Source organism: Lepidochelys kempii, chromosome 9 (genome assembly GCF_965140265.1).
Source record: "Lepidochelys kempii isolate rLepKem1 chromosome 9, rLepKem1.hap2, whole genome shotgun sequence".
In the NCBI taxonomy this organism is placed as follows: domain Eukaryota; kingdom Metazoa; phylum Chordata; order Testudines; family Cheloniidae; genus Lepidochelys; species Lepidochelys kempii.
In genome coordinates, this window is record NC_133264.1 from 5,697,794 (window position 1) to 5,720,419 (window position 22,626).

The window sequence follows — 22,626 nt, forward strand, 5'->3', positions numbered from 1 at the left end:
TGGAGTGAAATCTCCCCCAGATGCCAGGTGCTGCCCGGACACCGGGCACATGGGGCTGGCAGGAGGAGAGGGCCTTGGCCTGCCGGGTCAGATCCCAGTGGCGGAGGAGCCAAGCCGAGCCACCAGCTGGGGTGAAGGGGGCTGCTGGGAAGGGGACTTTCATATGTCTCCTTATGTCATGTCCTGCTGAGTGGTGAGGGGGGCCAGCTGGCAGTGCTCCCCCATAGCCCACCCAGCTGGCGCCTTGGGCGGCCCTGTGCAGGCAGTGGGGTGCCCTGGTACCTCTGAAGGCCTCGTGTAGCCGCAGATCCCCTCTCCCTGTCTGTCCCAGGCTCTGCTTCGACCTCGGCAGCCCAGTGGCACTGGGACAGCCCTGCTGGCTCTGGGGCGGATCCTGTCCCTGGGCAAGGCGATGGCCAAAGTCTCACTGGCTTCTCCAGGAGCAAAATCTGGTCCCCGGGAATTCCTGTCCCCCGGCTCTGCCCGTCCCGGTTGTGGCAGGGCGCGTAGTAGGGCCAAGTGTGCCCATCCCCAGCTGCTCAGCGACGTGGCTGCTGCCGCTATGACCAGCCCACGGCCGCTGCTTCAGCTGGCGCAGCTAACGGAGACACTCCAGCCACTATTAGCCATACAGGGCGTGGGACTGAGCAGTACATCCCACGCTAGCGATGCCTCCATCGGGGGCCCAGGTAGCCGTTCGGGGGAGACAGGTTCCCCGGCCGGCGTGGGCTGAGACAGGGCAGTCGGTGCCCGGAGCCGCAGGCTGCCCCCTAACCCCGCTCTCTGGTCTCTGCAGACGCTGCCCTGTGGCATGGAGTCGGACGAGGGCACAGACTGGCTCCTGGAGCTCCTGGCCGAGGTGCAGCTGCAGCAGTATTTCCTGCGCATCCGCGATGACCTCAACGTCACGCGCCTCTCACACTTCGAGTACGTCAAAAATGAGGATCTGGAGAAGATCGGCATGGGGCGGCCTGGTGTGTATGACCTCTGACTTCCTCCCAAGCCCCCTTGCTGCTCCTCCCTCACCTGCAATCCGCGCTGCATGTGTCTCTGCTGGTCCCCCCCTGCTCCTGCAACCCGCGCTGCATCTGTCTCTGCTGGTCCGCCCCTGCCCCTGCAATCCGCGCTGCATCTGTCTCTGCTGGTCCCCCCCTGCCCCTGCAATCCGCGCTGCATCTGTCTCTGCTGGTCCCCCCCTGCCCCTGCAATCCACTCTGCATCTGTCTCTGCTGGTCCCCTCCTCCCCCGCACCTGCAATCATGCAATCAGCGCTGCATCTCTCTCTGCTAGGGTTCCCCCCCCCCCCGGATTACATGGCTTTGTTGTTGGCGCTCCAGGTTTGTTGTTGTAGGGTTAACACCTCTCCAGCATGGCTCCCGGTCCTCCAGGAAGTCCTGCTGGGCTTCCTCTCGGGGGTCTGGCTGTCCTTGTTACCCACACAAAATTCTCTGTTACTCACACACTCAAGGGTACCCACCTTTACCCAGTTCCTAGGGCTCCAGGCATAATCCTCTTAATTTAAAAAAAGAAAAGGAGTACTTGTGGCACCTTAGAGACTAACCAATTTATTAGAGCATAAGCTTTCGTGAGCTACAGCTCACTTCATCGGATGCATATCGTGGAAACTGCAGCAGACTTTATATATACACAGAGAATATGAACCAATACCTCCTCCCACCCCACTGTCCTGCTGGTAATAGCTTATCTAAAGTGATCATCTGGCCATGATCACTTTAGATAAGCTATTACCAGCAGGACAGTGGGGTGGGAGGAGGTATTGTTTCATATTCTCTGTGTATATATAAAGTCTGCTGCAGTTTCCACGATATGCATCCGATGAAGTGAGCTGTAGCTCACGAAAGCTTATGCTCTAATAAATTGGTTAGTCTCTAAGGTGCCACAAGTACTCCTTTTCTTTTTGCGAATACAGACTAACACGGCTGTTACTCTGAAACCTCTTAATTTAGGCACCCCCACCCTTTCCCAGTTCCTAGGGCTCCAGGCAAAAAGCACCTAACTTTACCCCTCTGAGGGCTCCAGGCAAACACCCTTTCCCTGTGGACTCAGGGCGTAATCTTTTGCAGGTTTATGGGGTCTTTTACCAGTGAAAGAGCCTTACACAATGATATCCTACATAACCTCTATTTATTAACAATCACCAAAAACAGACTGCACATGCTACGCACAGTGCTCACCACTCCCAATAAGACAGATGAACTTTTCTGGATGGCCAGTCAGGATCAGGTCCATCTGGGGCACTCCAGTTTCTGCACAATGTCATTGGCAGAGTGTTGAGGTCTGGCTGCTCTGATCTTTGAGGCTGTGTCCTGGAGTTGGTTCCCAAAGAATTTCCTTTTGGACCCCAGTTTATATAGTGAAATTTGAGTCCTTTTTAGCTATATCTTAACCAATCATTATACTAAAATTTTACTAACCAATCCTAGCATAGTGTAACAAAATTCTCTAACCAATCCTATCCCACCACCTTAATTAATTTACACCTAGCATTTTAATTAATTATGTAAGAGACAGAAACAATTAAAGAACCAGACAGAGACCATACAGACAAACAATAGAGAAGTGGGGACCATAATGACAAAACAATAAAGAAATGAGGATTTCACAACTACAACTCTTGATAAGTGATTTCTTGACAGACAGGATGCTATCAAACTAAGTTTTCTTTAGCCATCTTAAGATCTGTTTCTTTATCTGGTGATAGTAGGTGCCATTAGGACAGGATCTCCTTCTTAACAGCCTGGTATTACATTGTTTTAATATAATTTAGATGGAGTGTGAGGATGTGACTTCCTGCTTCTTAGCTAATGGCTGCTCTTTTAATCTGGCTGCAGAGGAAGGCCTTAGGTTTTAGGCCTTACAATACGGCTGCAGACAAAGGCCTTACATCCTGGGGTGGGGTGGAGGCAGATTCCCCTCTGGAGCTGGCGGAGGGGTGCCGCAGGAGGGAGCAGGGTGAGCTCTGTGACCATCCTTTTGTCTCTGCAGGCCAGCGGCGGCTGTGGGAAGCCGTGAAGCGCAGGAAAGCCATATGCAAGCGCAAGTCGTGGATGAGCAAGGTAGCGCCTGGGCAGGGGCACCCCGGGGCACCGGGCTGAGCGGGAGGTAGAGCGGGGAGCTGGTGCAGCAGCCTGGTGTCCTGGGGGCATTGGGCCATTCACGGGTGAGAGCCCTGGCACCAGCAGCTCCATTTCCCAGATGGGGAAACGCAGAGCGGCCGCGGGACTGGCCTGAGGCTGCAGAGAGTGCCCCAGACACACCGGCGCAGCCCTGCTGGGCGCAGGGCAGTGAAGGCTGGAATTTGGCCCGGTGGCTTTAGATGCCCAGCGGCGTTGCCATCTGCTGCCTCCCACAGCCCTCGCCGCTGTCTGTGTCCCTGCTTTGAGGGGAAGGGAAGCTCCTCACACCCGCTCACCCTGAGCCAGGCTCTCTGCGGGATCCCCAGAGGGGAACAGCCTGGGCTAGGGTTGCCAATTTTGGTTGGATGAATTCCTGGAGATTTCATCACATGACATAATAAAGATTAATCTTTAAATCCTGGAGACTGCAGGCCAATCCTGGAGGGTTGGCAACCCTTGCCTGGGCTGGAGCCAGGAGCCGTTCTGCCAATTGCTGGAGAGCAAGGGAAAGGAGTGGGCGGCAGAGAGCCTGCTGGGAAATGTAGTCCTGCCGTTATCTGTGGGGCCGCACAGCTGGCCGGAAGCAGGGCCTGCGTCTCCAGGGGGGAATCCTGCGTGGGAGGAGGGGGGCCAGTTCTAGGAAAATGGAGCTGTGGGCCAGGGCTCTGTGACGTGCCCCAAGCCCTCCAAGTGCACGGGCTGCGCTGGGAGCTCATTTCCCAGCCCTGGCATTAGCTCTGGAAGAAGTGGGTGACTGAGAGAAATTGACAGAGGCTGCAGGGTCCTTTGATCACGAGGCGGTGGATTGCAATAACCGGGCTCGAGGGCAGCGACTGGCTGCCCCTCAGCGTGCACGGGGAACCCTGCGGGTCGGAGGGTCAGTTCACTGGCTGGCTGGCTGTTTGTGGGAGCTGGCTGGCTGGGGCTGGTGCTGGCGTTGGTGAGCGCCCCTCTGCCCGAGGGGCAGGCAGGAAATTCCTTCCCCCGGTGATCAGTCTGTGTCCCCGGAAGCCAATTAAGTGTTAAGTAGCTGAATATGCATCACTGCCCGGTGCTGCGTCCACACGGTGCCCGGGAGAGTCCCCTCAGGGTGCAGCGAGTCTGTCATCTCCCAAGGGGTGCACTCTGGTGCCAGCCACGTGAGATTGGGGGGCCCAAGGGTGCTGCCCCCTGACTCAAATAGGCGTCTCAGCCAACGCTCTGCCCGGGCACCATCCACGCTGTCCATGGCCTGCACCCTGCTTTTGTTCTTACCCACACGTCCGTGGCACTGGCCTTGTGCCAGGGCTGTGCCAAACGCACCAAGGGCGGTGGTCCCTGTCGTGGAGAGCTGGGTCTCAAGCCAAGATGATGGGCACAGACCAGAGGAGGACCCAGTAGGGTCAGCAGCATGGGACCGAGGGGTAGGAAGCGTTCTGGGGCCGTCCGGAGCATGGAGCCTGGCGTCGGCCCCGTGATAAGTGCTGGGTTGGCACCCATTCAGCAGTAGCACAGGCTGTCAGTAGGGAAATACAGCCACCTCTGGGGCAGAGCGTGGCAGCTGTGTATCAGCACCCAGCAGCACTTGGGCAGCTGGGGACAGGAAGTGGTCGAGTATCCGCATCCTGCTGAAACTCCCCGGGGTAATCAGCGCGATGGGGGCTGCCTCAGCCAGAGCGCCTGGCCACGGCTCATCTGAAAGAGGGCATCTCCTCACACCCCACTGGGGATCTGGGCTTCGTGCTAGCTTGGAGGGGGCAACGCCCCCTGCTGAGTCATTCATGCCGCTCCCTGGGGCCAGCACCCCCCAGTTTCACAATGGGGCACTGACTCGGGTGGGAGAGCGCCCCCACTGGGGCACGGCAGCACAACCCCCCAGCTCAGCACAGGGTCAGCATTGACTCCAGCTGATATGCTGTCTTCCTTTTCCTGTCCCAAACTGCTGGGAAGCTTTGCTGTGTGTGCTGTTCAACGGCTGCCGCGCTCCACCCCAGAGACAGCTGCATTGGTGGGCTCAGAAGGGCGACGGAAGGTGAAGTGCCATGGATTCATGGGTCAGGGGCACTAGACAACAGCTGCCAAGGACAGAGCGAGAGAAGTGCTTGGAGCCTCCCCGGCCTTTGCCTCCCGCGAGGGCTTTGGTGTGATGCCACTCCAGGGGTGTTAGTAGCTTGGTCAGACCTTACAGCCGCAGGCCTGGGCGTGCACTACTGGGCTGGAGCAGGCTGCTGGGTCTGTTCGTACCACTGTCTCCCATTCCTCTGGGCTGTCCTGTCCCATAGCAGGCTCTGACCCTGCCCCAGGGCCCGTCCCATCCCTGCCCTGGGACCTGACACCTCTGGGCTGGCTCTGCCCACGCGCCAGCCTGGGCTGCCTTTCCCTCCCTCAGCATGCTGGCCCTCGACTTCCATTACAAAGACAGGTCAGTGCTGCTGTTACAGATGGGGAAACTGAGGCGCAGAGCGGGGCTGTGAGTCAGAGCTGGGGGTAGAACCCAGGAGTCCGAACCCTCCCAATCCTCTGACTACATAAAGGTGCTGCCCTAAACCCTCCTCCCACCGTGAGCTCTGCAGTGCCTGATGTCGGGGCCAGAGGCCGGTGTGCATAGAGGGACTGCCTGATGCTGGCAGAATCACGAGGCATTGACTGGTGGTGTCTCTCCACCCCCAAGCCCACATGCCTGTGACCCACGCCTCTGCCTGTCTGTCTGTCCAGGTGTTCAGCGGGAAGCGCCCCGAGGCAGAGTTCCCGCTCCAGCCCCAGGCCCCCTTCCCCAAGCTCTCCAGCCCGTCGCCCGCCGAGGAGGGGCAGCAGGCCCTGACCTGCCTGATCAGCGAGAGGGACCTGATGCTCTTCGAGAAGCTGGGCGATGGCTCCTTTGGCGTTGTGCGGCGCGGCGAGTGGGGCACGCCCACTGGCAAGATGGTAAGGGGCCCGGAGCACGCCAGGGCGAACCCAGTACATGGCCCGAGGGGCTGCGTGATCCCAGCAGGAAATGGGGCTAACTCAGGATTGCCTGGCTGAGGCCCTTCGCTGGGCTGAGGCAGCGAATCCAGGCTGGTCAGTTTCCCCATCGGCATCGAGTCGGGATCCCAGCACCACCATCCACCCCTACCAGCCCCCGAATCTGCAGATGGCTCTGCCCCTGCCAGGGCGCCCACCCCCTGGGTGCCAACACCGTTCCTCATGCCTGGCCCGGGACGGTCAGTCTTCTGCCCTCCACTCTGGATCTGTCCCTGTTACCACCCGGGGTCATGTGGACCTAGAGACTGGACTGGGACCACTAATTCCTTTCATGCAGGGCCTGCCTTTGAGTCTCCCAGCCTGAGGCAGTGCTGGGGCTGATGCTCTTTGCAGCCAGTGCCACCCCCTTCCCCATCGCTCCCATGCCTGGGGTGTGGCAGGGGGGCTTGGGGGACTGTGTGAATACCCATCCCCTGCATGCCGGCCACTACGGCCTACCCCAGAGGTGAGCAAATTGGTCCCCTGGGGTGGGAGCTGCTGCAGGGACCTCACTGGCCTGTGTTTTCCCGCAGCTCACCGTGGCTGTGAAGTGTCTCAAGACGGATGTGCTGAGCCAGCCGGAGGCGCTGGACGACTTCATCCGGGAGGTGAATGCCATGCACTCTCTGGACCACTGCAACCTGATCCGGCTCTATGGCGTGGTGCTCTCGCCCCCCATGAAGATGGTGAGTGTGAGAGCATGCGGGGGCATTCATCCCCCCGGGCGGCCCAGTCCCAAGGGAATGGCTGGGGGGGCAACTGCGTCTCTGGTGCTGAGGGCTGGCTCCTCCAGGCGGGATGGACCCCCAGGCTTGGTGCGTGGCTGTGTGGGCACAGAGCCCTGTGGCACCATGGGGCAGGGATAGACTGGCGTGTGGCTATGTGGGTGCAGAGCCCCATGGCACCACAGGAATGGAGCCCATCCCCATGGATTGCCTCCCATCCCGCTCTCCGTGGCTGGGGCCTGACTCAACCCCTCTGCCCCATTTGCCCAGGTGACGGAGCTGGCCCCGCTGGGCTCCCTGCTGGACCGGCTGCGGAAGAACCAGGGCCATTTCCTCATCTCCACGCTGTGCCAGTACGCCATCCAGATTGCCAAGGGCATGGCCTACCTGGAGTCCAAGCGCTTCATCCATCGCGACCTGGCTGCCCGCAACATCCTGCTGGCCTCCAGCGACCTGGTCAAGATCGGCGACTTTGGGCTCATGCGGGCGCTGCCCAAGAACGACGACCACTACGTCATGCAGGAGCACCGCAAGGTGCCCTTCGCCTGGTGAGCCCCCGCCATGTGCATTTCTCTCGCAGCACCCCCCTGCCAGCTCAGTGCCTGGGGCCTGTTAGCTGTGGGTGGCTCACCCCCCCACGCCTCCTTGTCCCTCCAGCTGGGCGTCCTGCCAGCCCCCTTCCAGGGAGAGGGAAGTGGCATCCTGGGGGGCAGCTGGCTTGGCTGGCCCTCGGCCCCTGTGTGGGGGGACCCCAGAGGGCTGGAGCTGAGCAGGGAGCCCCACTCTGCCAGGCTGGATGGGGCCGCCTGCGGGGGCGTCAGTAACTCTGCCAGCCCTTCTCTGCAGGTGTGCCCCGGAGAGCCTGAAGACGCGCACCTTCTCGCACGCCAGCGACACCTGGATGTTTGGGGTTACTCTCTGGGAAATGTTCACCTACGGGCAAGAGCCGTGGGTCGGCCTCAGCGGCAGCCAGGTACCTAGCACAGCCCCATGCCACGTGCCCTGGGGCCTGCACTCTTGGGCCTGGCCCCTCTGGGTAGGGGAGACGCCCTCTGCCCCCCGCATATGGGGATTTCTGCGCCTCGCGCAGACAGCATCGCTCAGGCCCAGCTGGCATCACTGAGCTGTGGCCCCTCAGGGCCGTTCCGGCAGAGCAGGAGGGAGGGGCTGTCGCAGAGCAAGGGGGCATTGAGGCCTGGGGATCCCAGGGAGTTTTTTCAGGGGCTCCTCTCCCCTGGCGGCGCACGCACTGCACCCCTGAGGGAGCCTGCCGGGGAACGTCCGGCTTGTGCCTGTGGGCGCCTGACAGGATAGGCACTTTGAGCTTCTTCCACGCCCAGCTCAGCTCACTCCTGACCCACAGCCCCCTGCTAGCCCAGCCCTGGGCTCCCCACACCCAGCTCTGCTGGTGCCCCTTGTCACGGAGTCCCTGGGCGATGCTCGGGAACTGCTCCCTACGAAGCCAGGCAGGACTCTGGGGAAGTCTCCTCTGTGGGAGCAGCCTGTCTGCAGGACACAAAGCTCACCCGGCTTCCACCTTGCTGGGTCTGACCTCGGAGCATTCAGCCTCCTCTGCCCCTCCGTGCGCTTCCCACAGTGAGTCCGCCCAGGCGGGGTCCTGGGGAAGCCAGAGGGTCCTGCCCCCCAACTCCGCAGTCAGACGGGACTCTCAGCCAGCCAGTAAAACAGAGGTTTATTAGACGACAGGGACATGGTCTAACACAGAGCTTGTAGGTGCAGAGAACAGGACCCCTCAGCTGGGTCCATTTTGGGGGGCAGTGAACCAGACAACCACGTCTGCCCTTCACTCCATGTCCCAGCCAGCCCCAAACTGAAACTCCCTCCAGCCCCTCCTCCTCTGGGCTTTGTTCCTTTCCCAGGCCAGGAGGGCATCCGATTCCTTTGTTCTCCAACCCTTTAGCTCTCACCTTGCAGGGGGGAAGGGCCCAGGCCATCGGTTGCCAGGAAACAGGGCCGTTCTCTGTGTCCAGACCCCTGCACACACCTGTCCTCTAGGGCTCTGCAACGATCATACACCCTTACCCCACCCCCTAGATACTTAAGAACTGCATAGGGGAAACTGAGGCACCCCCACAATATTCAGAGGAAACATTAAGAACAGTCCCACTTGGTCACACCTCTCAATCCCAACCCGTAGGCCCCTGCTAACCCCCACTCCTGACCCGCAGCCCCCTGCTAGCCCCCCACACCCAGCTCTGCTGGTGCCCCCCACTCCTGACCTGCAGCCCCCTGCTAGCCCAGCCCTGGGCTCCCCACACCCGGCTCTGCTGGTGCCCCTCAATCCCGACCCGCAGCCCCCTGCTAGCCCCCCACACCCAGCTCTGCTGGTGCCCCCCACTCCTGACCTGCAGCCCCCTGCTAGCCCAGCCCTGGGCTCCCCCCCCCCCAGCTCTGCTGGTACCCCTCAATCCCGACCTGCAGCCCCCGCTAGCCCCCCACACCCAGCTCTGCTGGTGCCCCTCACTCCTGACCCGCAGCCCCCGCTAGCCCCCCACACCCAGCTCTGCTGGTGCCCCCCACTCCTGACCTGCAGCCCCCTGCTAGCCCAGCCCTGGGCTCCCCACACCCAGCTCTGCTGGTGCCCCCCACTCCTGACCCGCAGCCCCCTGCTAGCCCGGCCCTGCGCTCCCCACACCCAGCTCTGGGCTCCCCACACCCAGCACTGCCAGTGTCCCTCACTCCTGACCCACAGCCCTCTGCTAGCCTATCCCTGGTCCTTCTTCATCAGAGATCCCTGAAATGGGAATGGGCTGAGACCTGCCCGATGGATTTTGGCTTGGAAGCTAGGGCATGATTTGAACGGGGTCTCCAGGCTGGGGGGCAAGCATGTTGGCCCCAATAACCCTAGGCAGGGAGGAGTGTTGTGGTTAGGATGTCCATGGCCCCTCAGTTCTGATGGCTGGCGCCTGCCCCTGGCCCACCCTCTTCGACTCCCAGGTGCCCGCTCCCGGCCTGTCCCGGGGCACCCTTCAAGCCAGGCAGTTAGATTCCTGCTTTCACTGGTGGGTTGGTGCCCGTCAGTCACACTAGAAGGGGACTCTGTGCCCCACACCTGACCCAGACAGGCTGTGTCCATCCCCACGGCTAATCCATGCAGCTCGCCCAGCAGGATTCCTCGCTGATGGGGAGGGCCAGGCCTCCGTCCCATCAGCACTGGCCCCACCCGTCCCCAGGGCTTGTCCCTCGGCTACAGAGCTGAAGGATCAGCCCAGAGAGGGAGGCTTGGTGCCCAGGGCTGTTCCCGCCCGTTACATGCTGCAAGCCTCAGGCCTCTGCCAGCGCCTCGACCAAGCCCCCGTCGGGCAGTCTTCCTCCTGCGCCTGGCCAGTCTCCGCTCCCGCCTCTGCCAGGTGTGACCCCGTCCAGCCCCCTGCCATGGCTGCCCGAGCCCCCTCTGCTCCGCCCGACCCTGACCGCGGCCTCTGCCCTCCATGCCCGCAGATCCTCCACAAGATTGACAAGGAGGGCGAGCGGCTGCCACGGCCCGAGGACTGCCCTCAGGACATCTACAATGTCATGCTGCAATGCTGGGCACACAAGCCCGAGGACCGGCCCACCTTCGTGGCCCTGCGCGACTTTTTGCTGGAGGTAGGCAGTGGGGGGCGGAGGGGCAGCTGGCCCTGGCTTGCGTGGGTCCATGCCCCTCTGTGCCACCCGACCTAGGTGTCCTCCCTGGAGCTGTGCGCCAGGCACCGAGCCCCTGCAAATCCTATTCCTGCCGGAGGAGCCGCCGACGGCCAGCAGTGCTGCCAGCTGCGCCCCTTCCTGTGGGAGCCCAAATACGGGCCAAGCTGCTCAGAACTCCGGGGCCCGGCCCCGCTGGTTTCCTGGGAGTCTGGGGCCTCGGGAGGCCCTGGGCCTAGGTGCAGAGTGGGGCCCATGGGCCCACAGGTGCTGGCTGAGCCAGCTGGAAGGAGCCCTAGAGCTCCCCCATCTCTGCCCCTCCCTGCCAGGCCCCTGCGCTGTGCAGAGCTGGGGGGGGAATGGGGAAGTGACGTGCCCCCAGGGGGGGCACGGCCAGGCTGACGGGGAGAGGTGCATGCTGGACCCGTTGTCTCCATATGGAAGCTGTGGCCAGGCTGCGCTGCCTTCCCCCCAGCCTTCAGCCTCAGCTCTGGTGGGGGACAGACTCGACTTGGCCGCTGGCAAGCACCCCGTGGGCCTTTGGCAAGGAGCGTGCGGTGCCCAACCGGGGGCACCTCTGGCCTGGAGACTTCCCCTCCCCTGCTCAGCATGGCGCTGGGAGGGGAGTGTGGCCTGGTGGTGAGAGCAGGGAGCAGGCCCCGTTGCAGATTCACTGTTAGGAGCTCTCTCGGGGAGATTCTGGCCGTAGGGGTGGCCTGTGCTCAGCGAGCAGCCTGGCCCCGTGCAGCCAGGGCAGGGAGGGTGCTGCCTGGCTCCAGGCTGGCTGGGGCAGCTGGCTCCATTCCTGCAAGTGGCTGCTTCCTGGCCTGTCACCAGCCTGGCCACGTGGGGCCCAGGACTCTGGATCTGGGTGTCTGGCTATCGCAACAGGCCCGGCCCAGGGAGCCCAGAGCCCTTCTGGGCAGAGGCTCCTGCTGTGAGCTCTCACCTGAGGGGTGGGTCAGGCCCAGCCGTAACGTGGACGGCTCTGGGGGGACCCTGGCGCTGCCAGCCCTCACCCCCCGGCTCTCTGCCTTCCCAGGCCCAGCCCACGGACATGAGAGCCCTGCAGGACGTGGAGGAGCCGGAGAAGCTGCACATCCAGATGAACGACGTCATCACAGTCATCGAGGGCAGGTATCGTCTGGAGAGTCCTGGGGTGGCTCCACGGCGTCCCCCCTGCCTCCCCCCCCAGCTTCTCTCAGCCCCCCCTTCCCTGGGGCGGCTCCACAGCCAGCGCCTCCCCCCACCGCCCCCTGCTCCCATCAGCCCCCTTCCCTCCATGCGCTGAGTGCCCGTGGTTGGATGGGGGGGTCCTGGCCTGTCATTGGCCAGACTTGGCTTCTGACCCCAGCTGTGTCCCCAGGGAGCACGGCCCAGCCTAGTCCCCCGGCTCTGTGTGTCCCCAGGCTGCTGCGTCGGGTGCCATGACAGGCTGTGTCTGCTCAAGGGCTGAGGGCTGGAATCGCAGGCAGGCTGCAGGTTGGGGCTGAGGAGTGATGGCTGAGCTGGGGGGGCAGGGGGCTGAGGGGTGATGGCAGAGCTGTGGGGGGGGGCAAGGGGCTGCAGGTCGGGGCTGAGGGGCGATGGCAGAACTGGGGAGTCAGGGGGGCTGCAGGTCGGGGCTGAGGGGCGATGGCAGAGCTGGAGGGGCAGGGGGCTGCAGGTGCTAAGCTCTGGCTGAGGCTGCGTTGGGCGCTGTCTGCATGCAGGGTTCGGCCGCCCTGATCCCTGGGGTGATGCTGCGCTGCCCTGGGCCTCTCCCTCCGGCTGCTCCCAGCTAGCTCGGGGCAAGGCACTGCTGGGCTGGGGTGACGGGCAGCTAAGCTAAGGACCGGGAGCCGGGGCCACGTGGTGCACGGCAAGGGGCTGAGTCCTCCAACCCCCTTCCAGAGTGGGGAGAGCTGTCCAGTGCGAGGATCCTCCGTCTGCCACAGATGGGGAAACTGAGGCCCAGTGAAGGCAAGGGCTACGCACATGGTCCCCCAGCAAGTCAGTGGCGGAGCTGGGACTGGAACCCAGGAGTCCTGCCTGCCGGCGCCCCTGCTCTGACCACTTGACCCCACTCCCTGCGTGCCCTGCACACCGAGTGCCTGAGAAGCGAGCCCCAGGGTCTCTGCGAGCACCCGCAGTGGCAGGTCAGAGACCGTCCCAGCGGCACTGGCCCCGCCCGTCTCCGGGGCTTGTCCCTCGGCCACGGAGCTGAAGGATCAGCCCGGAGAGGGAGGCTTGGTGCCCAGGGCCGTTCCCGCCCGTTACATGCTGCAAGCCACTGCTCTGCCTTTGCCTTTGTCCGTCCCCCGCAGCCCTGGGTGAGTCACTTCCCTGGGTGCTGCTGCACTTGTTAGTTTGCCCTCCCTTGTGAGCAGCCGGAGCGCTGCCCTCGGCACGCACGCCCCCGCCCCCGCGGCCACTCCCGCTGCTCACAGTTATCTGAGACGCCTGGAGCGGGAAGCCACGCCAGGGGTAAACTGGGACAGCTTCCCAGAACTGAGCAACGGTGGTGGGAAGGGGAGAGAACAGCTGCTCCTTCCTTAGCCCTAGCGTGGAGGGTCCTGGATGCCCCAAGCCCCCTGCGCGCTGGATCGGTGGCTTATGTGTGGGTAAACTGAGGCACATAGTGGTGATCGTGACCGGAATAGAGCTGGGATCTTTTAATTCCCAGGAGCCTCCTGCTTCCTATCTGCTTTGCTGCTGTTCTGGCCCCACGCTGCCCTGTGTCTGTGCTGGCACAAGGGGCAGGGGTCAAGAGCCCCCATCCCTGGGTGTTCTGGGCGTGCCAGGGAATCTGGTGCTGCACATCCCAGGCCTTCATTCCCAGATGGCCCCCCAGCGGAGGGCTGGAGAGAGGACAGGGCATCTGGAGACCCTCCAGAAGTGCTGAGCTCTCGGGACCGAGCGAAGGGTTTTGGGGGCAGGCTGGGGGGCTGGGCAAGGTGGCTGCTGGAGGGGCCGAGGGCTCTGAAATGGCAGAATCGGAACCAGGTGCAGAGGGTCTCAGCATGGGGGGGGCAGCGGGACCAGGGGGCCCTGCTCCAAGACAGGCAGAGTGCAGCCCAAGGGCCATGGCTAACTGCAAAGCCCCGCAGTGTGTTTGGTGGTATCCCACCCAGGGGGTGTTTGTGCGGGAACACGTGTGTGTGTGTGTAGACACAGAATCCTGCCAGCTTTCCCCTCCAGCTCTGCAAGCACCCCCGAATCCAAGCCTGCAGTCTCCCGTCCTGCTCCTCTCATAGAGCGAGGAGGGGGATCCCACCCCACCCGGGCTCTCCCAAGGGCAGCAGCCTGTGTTGCGGGGGCCATGCCTTTCGTCACGGCAGAGGGGATGAATCAGGCAGGACTGTGTGTCTTTAGGGACCGGCGATGACTCTTGCACGAGGGCTGGCAGTTTAATTGCAGGGAGGGATTCGTCAGCGGAGCCGGAGCGGAGGGTGTAGTTAATGCAGAACCAGTGTGTGCACGCCGCCCCGATTGCATCATGGTCTGGGGCCGGGGCTGAGCCGTTCCAGCTGCCGGAGCTGGCGGGTTTAGCCACTTTCAGGCAGACGCTCTCTGGGCCACACGCCGGGAGCACGCTGGCCCTGACGCGGGGCTCGGCTGGGCTGCCCGCCTGCAGCGAGGAGCCGGTTCGGCGCGCGCCTCGTTCCCTGGGAGACCCGACGGACCCGTCTGAGGTGAAAGGCAGGCTGTGCAGGGCCACTGCCCGGTGGCTTGGGGCTGGGGTTCTGCTGCGGCAGGGTCTGGGGGGCTAAGGTGAGCGCGGGCTGGGGGCCTGGCGTGTACTGTGAAAGAGGCCACGGGAGCTAGAGGACAGAGCCCAGGACCAGGACTGGGAGGGTCTGTGTTCTTGTTGCAGTGACCCCCTGGGGGAGCAGGGGGCAGGCACACTGCTCAACCCACCTGTGCCTCAGTTTCCCCTGTGAAAGGGGCGGGCCATGCTGGGCGGCGGGAAGGGTGAAGTAGTGACACGGGGGAAGGGAAACATCTTTGCAATGCCAGTCACTGAGTGCTGCTTTTGCCACGGGACCATTGGCATCGGTGGTTCGGACCAGTGACCGTGGGGAATCGGGGAACCTGGATGGCAGCAGGTGGCATCGTCCTGTTCCCAAAGCACCAGCCCGAACAGGCGCAGTTCGTGCTTTGCCACTGCAGCTGCGGGAGCTTCGGGCCAGGCCCGACGGGCTCGGTATTGGGGGTCACTCGTGCACCACCTGCCGCCGTGCCCTGGGGAGCTGGGACCCAGGAGATGGCCCAGCACTGCGGCAGGCGGAGGCTGGCGGGGTGGGAAAGGCTGCTGCCCGCAGGGGTGTGCTGCAAGGGCCTCGAAACCAGCCGCTGCTGGGAGATATCTCCCAACCGGCCGCCATTCCCTGTGGCCGTGTGCGTCGGGCCGGCCTTCCCTGCCCAAAGCTGGGGGGTCTAGTGGGAAGCGCACGGGACTGGGAGCCAGGAGACCAGGGTTCTAGTCCTGCCTCTGCTGCTGGTTTGCCAAGTGACTTTAGACAAGCCACTTGCCCGCTTTGTGCCTCAGTTTCCCTGCTTGTGAATGGTGGGATAACTGACCCCCACCCGCTTGCCTCTCTTTGGGGATTCTCTGCCATATGATAATCAGAAGCTACCAGCCTGTAGGGCTAAAGGGAGTCCCCGAGGGGAGAACAGCAGCTAGCTGCATGACACGAGTTTTGTCCGTTGTCAGACCTGCTCCATCCCTTAGGGGAATGGTCCCCACAAGCCCTGGAAGGCTGTACATACAGTGGGACCTACTTTAAACTCATTTGCTCCTAGCCAGAGTCCACAGAGGGAAATAGACCCCCAGTTAATATAGCAGGACCTACCTTAAAGCCCGTTAGGTTCTCTCCTTTGCTTGGGCCAGTGTGCAGGCCCCCCTGTCTCCCCAGCATTAAACATGAAGGGCTGCGAACTTCGCACCCTCGGGGCTGGGCCCAGCGTCCCGGCTGGGGGACACTAGACGGGCCCAGCGGGGGGTGTCAGAGCAGAGGGGTGGGCTCCTGGCCACAGGGCACTGGCCCCTCGGGGAGCAGAGGTGGCTGGGGTGATGGAGGGGGAGAAGGAGCGGGGAGAGCCACGGGGGCCTGGCAGAGGGCTGCCCTGGCGGGGAGCAGCCCCCCCAGGCGAGGGAGGAGGCGCTGGTGCCAGCAGCTTGCTCAGGGGTCCCGGTGCTGAGTAATATCCTGGGCCCCGGAGCGGAGCCGGGGCTGGGCCGGCAGGCAGGGCTACCAGCCGCGGGCTCAGAGGTAAACAGGAAAAGGGCTGAGTCGGGCCTGCCGTGAGTCACAGGTAGTTCCAGGAAACGCCAAGGCTCAGCCTGGGCGGGGATCCCGGCGCCCCCTCCCTCAGCAGCCGGGGGAGGGACCCAGGGATCTGCGGGGGTGGGGGGGTGCTTCAATCCCTGTCATTGACAATACCCCTGCCCCCGCCTGGAAAGCTTTACAAGGGGCTCTGTGTCCTCCCCCCGAGACTCCCCTCCGGAGGCTTGTGGGGCTGCTGCTGAGGACGGGGTGATGTTGGTGGGCCAGTTGGGGGGGCGCACTCCACTGGGGGGTGCTGAGCCCGGCACCCCCTCCTGGCACTACGGGGGAATTGCGCTGCGGGAACTGGCCCCAGCGTGATGCTCGGGATGCTGCGCTGCCAGGGGTGGGGCTCAGACGGGGGCGCTCTGCACTGCTGGCTCCAGTCCTCACTGTGGAGCAGGGGGGGGTTCAGTAGGGGGTGCTGTGTGGAGGTCAGCGGGGAGTGGGGGGGGTTCAGTAGGGGGTGCTGTGTGGAGGTCAGCGGGGGGCGGGGCGCTGCAGGGAGCGGTGTGGGGTTGGCTGGGGCATTACGCTGGAGGGACGGGGGGTCAGCAGGGAGTAGTGGGGACTCAGTGGGGGTGCTGCATTGTGGGGAGCGGTGGGGGGGTTGGTGGGGAGCGGTGGGGGCCCTGCGCTGTGGGGAGCGGCGGAGGGTCGTTGGGGGCGCTGTGCTGTGGGGAGCGGCGGAGGGTCGTTGGGGGCGCTGCGCTGTGGGGAGCGGCGGAGGGTCGTTGGGGGCGCTGTGCTGTGGGGAGCGGTGGAGGGTCGTTGGGGGCGCTGTGCTGTGGGGAGCGGCGGAGGGTCGTTGGGGGCGCTGTGCTGTGGGCAGCGGCGGAGGGTCGGCGGGGGCCGTGCGGGGAGCGGCGGAGGGTCGTTGGGGGCGCTGCGCTGTGGGGAGCGGTGGAGGGTCGTTGGGGGCGCTGTGGGGAGCGGCGGAGGGTCGTTGGGGGCGCTGTGCTGTGGAGAGCGGTGGAGGGTCGTTGGGGGCGCTGCTCTGCGGGGAGCGGCGGAGGGTCGTTGGGGGCCCTGCGCTGTGGGGAGCGGCGGAGGGTCGTTGGGGGCGCTGTGCTGTGGGGAGCGGCGGAGGGTCGTTGGGGGCGCTGTGCTGTGGGGAGCGGCGGAGGGTCGGCGGGGGCCGTGCGGGGAGCGGCGGAGGGTCGTTGGGGGCGCTGTGCTGTGGGGAGCGGCGGAGGGTCGTTGGGGGCGCTGCTCTGCGGGGAGCGGCGGAGGGTTGTTGGGGGCCCTGTGCTGTGGGGAGCGGCGGAGGGTCGTTGGGGGCGCTGCGCTGTGGGGAGCGGCGGAGGGTCGTTGGGGGCGCTGTGCTGTGGGGAGCGGCGGAGGGTCGTTGGGGGCGCTGTGCTGTGGGCAGCGGCGGAGGGTCGGCGGGGGCCGTGCGGGGAGCGGCGGAGGGTCGTTGGGGGCGCTGCGCTGTGGGGAGCGGCGGAGGGTCGTTGGGGGCGCTGTGCTGTGGAGAGCGGTGGAGGGTCGTTGGGGGCGCTGCTCTGCAGGGAGCGGCGGAGGGTCGTTGGGGGCCCTGCGCTGTGGGGAGCGGCGGAGGGTCGTTGGGGGCGCTGTGCTGTGGGGAGCGGCGGAGGGTCGTTGGGGGCGCTGCGCTGTGGGGAGCGGCGGAGGGTCGTTGGGGGCCCTGCGCTGTGGGGAGCGGCGGAGGGTCGTTGGGGGCGCTGTGCTGTGGGGAGCGTCGGAGGGTCGTTGGGGGCGCTGCGCTGTGGGGAGCGGCGGAGGGTCGTTGGGGGCCCTGCGCTGTGGGGAGCGGCGGAGGGTCGTTGGGGGCGCTGTGCTGTGGGGAGCGTCGGAGGGTCGTTGGGGGCGCTGCGCTGTGGGGAGCGGCGGAGGGTTGTTGGGGGCCCTGCGCTGTGGGGAGCGGCGGAGGGTCGTTGGGGGAGCTGCGCTGTGGGGAGCGGCGGAGGGTTGTTGGGGGCCCTGCGCTGTGGGGAGCGTCGGAGGGTCGTTGGGGGCGCTGCGCTGTGGGGAGCGGCGGAGGGTTGTTGGGGGCCCTGCGCTGTGGGGAGCGGCGGAGGGTCGTTGGGGGAGCTGCGCTGTGGGGAGTGGTGGAGGGTCGGCGGGGGCCGTGCGGGGAGCGGCGGAGGGTCGGCGGGGGCCCTGCGCTGTGGGGAGCGGCGGAGGGTCGGCGGGGGCCCTGTGCTGTGGGGAGCGGCGGAGGGTCGGCGGGGGCCGTGCGGGGAGCGGCGGAGGGTCGTTGGGGGCGCTGCGCTGTGGGGAGTGGCGGAGGGTTGTTGGGGGCCCTGCGCTGTGGGGAGCGGCGGAGGGTCGTTGGGGGAGCTGCGCTGTGGGGAGCGGTGGAGGGTTGGCGGAGGTCGTGCGGGGAGCGGCAGAGGGTCGGCGGGGGCCCTGTGCTGTGGGGAGCGGTGGAGGGTCGTTGGGGGCGCTGTGCTGTGGGGAGCGGCGGAGGGTCGTTGGGGGCGCTGCTCTGCGGGGAGCGGCGGAGGGTTGTTGGGGGCCCTGCGCTGTGGGGAGCGGCGGAGGGTCGTTGGGGGCGCTGTGGGGAGCGGCGGAGGGTCGTTGGGGGCGCTGCGCTGTGGGGAGCGGCGGAGGGTCGTTGGGGGCCCTGCGCTGTGGGGAGCGGCGGAGGGTCGTTGGGGGCGCTGCGCTGTGGGGAGCGGCGGAGGGTCGTTGGGGGCGCTGCGCTGTAGGGAGCGGTGGAGGGTCGTTGGGGGCGCTGTGGGGAGCGGCGGAGGGTCGTTGGGGGCCCTGTGCTGTGGGGAGCGGTGGAGGGTCGTTGGGGGCGCTGTGGGGAGCGGCGGAGGGTCGGCGGGGGAGGTGCGCTGCGGGGAGCGGCGGAGGGTCGTTGGGGGCGCTGCGCTGTGGGGAGCGGCGGAGGGTCGGCGGGGGCCGTGCGGGGAGCGGCGGAGGGTCGTTGGGGGCGCTGCGCTGTGGGGAGTGGCGGAGGGTTGTTGGGGGCCCTGCGCTGTGGGGAGTGGCGGAGGGTTGTTGGGGGCCCTGCGCTGTGGGGAGCGGCGGAGGGTCGTTGGGGGCGCTGTGGGGAGTGGCGGAGGGTTGTTGGGGGCGCTGCGCTGTGGGGAGCGGCGGAGGGTCGGCGGGGGCCCTGTGCTGTGGGGAGCGGCGGAGGGTCGTTGGGGCGCTGTGCTGTGGGGAGCGGCGGAGGGTCGGCGGGGGCCGTGCGGGGAGCGGCGGAGGGTCGTTGGGGGCGCTGCGCTGTGGGGAGTGGCGGAGGGTTGTTGGGGGCCCTGCGCTGTGGGGAGTGGCGGAGGGTTGTTGGGGGCCCTGCGCTGTGGGGAGCGGCGGAGGGTCGTTGGGGGAGCTGCGCTGTGGGGAGCGGTGGAGGGTTGGCGGGGGTCGTGCGGGGAGCGGCAGAGGGTCGGCGGGGGCCCTGTGCTGTGGGGAGCGGTGGAGGGTCGTTGGGGGCGCTGTGGGGAGTGGCGGAGGGTTGTTGGGGGCGCTGCGCTGTGGGGAGCGGCGAAGGGTCGGCGGGGGCCCTGTGCTGTGGGGAGCGGCGGAGGGTCGTTGGGGGCGCTGTGCTGTGGGGAGCGGCGGAGGGTCGGCGGGGGCCGTGTGGGGAGCGGCGGAGGGTCGTTGGGGGCGCTGTGCTGCGGGGAGCGGCGGAGGGTCGGCGGGGGTCGTTCGGGGAGCGGCGGAGGGTCGGCGGGGGAGCTGCTCTGCGGGGAGCGGCGGAGGGTCGTTGGGGGAGCTGCTCTGTGGGGAGCGGCGGAGGGTCGTTGGGGGCCCTGTGCTGTGGGGAGCGGCGGAGGGTCGGCGGGGGAGGTGCACTGTGGGGAGCGGCGGAGGGTCGTTGGGGGCGCTGTGCTGTGGGGAGCGGCGGAGGGTCGGCGGGGGCCGTGCGGGGAGCAGCGGAGGGTCGTTGGGGGCGCTGTGGGGAGTGGCGGAGGGTCGTTGGGGGAGCTGCGCTGTGGGGAGCGGCAGAGGGTCGGCGGAGGTCGTGCGGGGAGCGGCGGAGGGTCGGCGGGGGCCCTCCGCTGTGGGGAGCGGCGGAGGTTCGGCGGGGGTCGTGTGGGGAGCGGCGGAGGGTCGGCGGGGGCCCTGCGCTGTGGGGAGCGGCGGAGGGTCGGCGGGGGCCGTGTGGGGAGCGGCGGAGTGTCGTTGGGGGCGCTGCGCTGTGGGGAGTGGCGGAGGGTCGTTGGGGGAGCTGCGCTGTGGGGAGCGGCAGAGGGTCGGCGGAGGTCGTGCGGGGAGCGGCGGAGGGTCGGCGGGGGCCCTCCGCTGTGGGGAGCGGCGGAGGGTCGGCGGGGGTCGTGTGGGGAGCGGCGGAGGGTCGGCGGGGGCCCTGCGCTGTGGGGAGCGGCGGAGGGTCGGCGGGGGTCGTGCGGGGAGCGGCGGAGGGTCGGCGGGGGCCCTGCGCTGTGGGGAGCGGCGGAGGGTCGGCGGAGGTCGTGCGGGGAGCGGCGGAGGGTCGGCGGGGGAGGTGCGCTGTGGGGAGCGGCGGAGGGTCGTTGGGGGCGCTGCGCTGTGGCGAGCGGCGGAGGGTCGTTGGGGGAGCTGCGCTGCGGGGAGCGGCAGAGGGTCGGCGGAGGTCGTGCGGGGAGCGGCGGAGGGTCGGCGGGGGCCCTCCGCTGTGGGGAGCGGCGGAGGGTCGGCGGGGGTCGTGCGGGGAGCGGCGGAGGGTCGGCGGGGGTCGTGCGGGGAGCGGCGGAGGGTCGTTGGGGGAGCTGCTCTGCGGGGAGCGGCGGAGGGTCGTTGGGGGCCCTGTGCTGTGGGGAGCGGTGGAGGGTCGGCGGGGGCCCTGTGCTGTGGGGAGCGGCGGAGGGTCGTTGGGGGTGCTGTGGGGAGCGGCGGAGGGTCGGCGGGGGAGGTGCGCTGTGGGGAGCGGCGGAGGGTCGTTGGGGGCGCTGTGCTGTGGGGAGCGGCGGAGGGTCGGCGGGGGCCGTGCGGGGAGCGGCGGAGGGTCGTTGGGGGCGCTGCGCTGTGGGGAGCGGCGGAGGGTCGTTGGGGGAGCTGCGCTGTGGGGAGCGGCGGAGGGTCGTTGGGGGTGCTGTGGGGAGCGGCGGAGGGTCGGCGGGGGAGGTGCGCTGTGGGGAGCGGCGGAGGGTCGGCGGGGGCCGTGCGGGGAGCGGCGGAGGGTCGTTGGGGGCGCTGCGCTGTGGGGAGCGGCGGAGGGTCGTTGGGGGTGCTGTGGGGAGCGGCGGAGGGTCGGCGGGGGAGGTGCGCTGTGGGGAGCGGCGGAGGGTCGTTGGGGGCGCTGTGCTGTGGGGAGCGGCGGAGGGTCGGCGGGGGCCGTGCGGGGAGCGGCGGAGGGTCGTTGGGGGCGCTGCGCTGTGGGGAGTGGCGGAGGGTCGTTGGGGGAGCTGCGCTGCGGGGAGCGGCAGAGGGTCGGCGGAGGTCGTGCGGGGAGCGGCGGAGGGTCGGCGGGGGCCCTGCGCTGCGGGGAGCGGCGGAGGGTCGGCGGGGGCCCTGCGCTGCGGGGAGCGGCGGAGGGTCGGCGGGGGCCCTGCGCTGTGGGGAGCGGCGGAGGGTCGGCGGGGGTCGTGCGGGGAGCGGCGGAGGGTCGGCGGGGGCCCTGCGCTGCGGGGAGTGGCGGAGGGTCGGCGGGGGTCGTGCGGGGAGCGGCGGAGGGTCGGCGGGGGCCCTGCGCTGCGGGGAGCGGCGGAGGGTCGGCGGGGGTCGTGCGGGGAGCGGCGGAGGGTCGTTGGGGGCCCTGTGCTGTGGGGAGCGGTGGAGGGTCGGCGGGGGCCCTGTGCTGTGGGGAGCGGCGGAGGGTCGTTGGGGGCGCTGTGGGGAGCGGCGGAGGGTCGGCGGGGGAGGTGCGCTGTGGGGAGCGGCGGAGGGTCGTTGGGGGCGCTGTGCTGTGGGGAGCGGCGGAGGGTCGGCGGGGGCCGTGCGGGGAGCGGCGGAGGGTCGTTGGGGGCGCTGCGCTGTGGGGAGCGGCGGAGGGTCGTTGGGGGAGCTGCGCTGTGGGGAGCGGTGGAGGGTCGGCGGGGGAGGTGCGCTGTGGGGAGCGGCGGAGGGTCGTTGGGGGCGCTGTGCTGTGGGGAGCGGCGGAGGGTCGGCAGGGGCCGTGTGGGGAGCGGCGGAGGGTCGTTGGGGGCGCTGCGCTGTGGGGAGTGGCGGAGGGTCGTTGGGGGTGCTGTGGGGAGCGGCGGAGGGTCGGCGGGGGAGGTGCGCTGCGGGGAGTGGCGGAGGGTCGGCGGGGAGCGGCGGAGGGTCGGCGGGGGCCCTGCGCTGCGGGGAGCGGCGGAGGGTCGGCGGGGGCCCTGCGCTGCGGGGAGTGGCGGAGGGTCGGCGGGGGTCGTGCGGGGAGCGGCGGAGGGTCGGCGGGGGCCCTGCGCTGCGGGGAGTGGCGGAGGGTCGGCGGGGGTCGTGCGGGGAGCGGCGGAGGGTCGGCGGGGGCCCTGCGCTGCGGGGAGCGGCGGAGGGTCGGCGGGGGGTCGTGCGGGGAGCGGCGGAGGGTCGTTGGGGGCCCTGTGCTGTGGGGAGCGGTGGAGGGTCGGCGGGGGCCCTGTGCTGTGGGGAGCGGCGGAGGGTCGTTGGGGGCGCTGTGGGGAGCGGCGGAGGGTCGGCGGGGGAGGTGCGCTGTGGGGAGCGGCGGAGGGTCGTTGGGGGCGCTGTGCTGTGGGGAGCGGCGGAGGGTCGGCGGGGGCCGTGCGGGGAGCGGCGGAGGGTCGTTGGGGGCGCTGCGCTGTGGGGAGCGGCGGAGGGTCGTTGGGGGAGCTGCGCTGTGGGGAGCGGTGGAGGGTCGGCGGGGGAGGTGCGCTGTGGGGAGCGGCGGAGGGTCGTTGGGGGCGCTGTGCTGTGGGGAGCGGCGGAGGGTCGGCAGGGGCCGTGTGGGGAGCGGCGGAGGGTCGTTGGGGGCGCTGCGCTGTGGGGAGTGGC

At 67.4% G+C, this 22,626-nt stretch overlaps 1 protein-coding gene across 11 annotated transcripts in view; it reads left to right on the forward strand.

The window, feature by feature from the left end:
• Positions 1 to 22,626, forward strand: part of TNK2 (tyrosine kinase non receptor 2) — an 80,938-nt gene that overhangs the window by 43,427 nt on the left and 14,885 nt on the right. For 10 of the 11 annotated variants that reach the window (XM_073359080.1, XM_073359088.1, XM_073359081.1 and 7 more), the window contains 8 exons: positions 797 to 974; positions 3,007 to 3,077; positions 5,832 to 6,041; positions 6,653 to 6,805; positions 7,115 to 7,392; positions 7,691 to 7,817; positions 10,307 to 10,453; positions 11,532 to 11,626. In XM_073359080.1, the coding sequence (XP_073215181.1) occupies positions 797 to 974; positions 3,007 to 3,077; positions 5,832 to 6,041; positions 6,653 to 6,805; positions 7,115 to 7,392; positions 7,691 to 7,817; positions 10,307 to 10,453; positions 11,532 to 11,626 (1,259 nt within the window). Of the gene's footprint in view, positions 1 to 796; positions 975 to 3,006; positions 3,078 to 5,831; positions 6,042 to 6,652; positions 6,806 to 7,114; positions 7,393 to 7,690; positions 7,818 to 10,306; positions 10,454 to 11,531; positions 11,627 to 22,626 lie in introns of those variants that run through there. The other variant, XM_073359090.1, reaches the window with a different exon arrangement.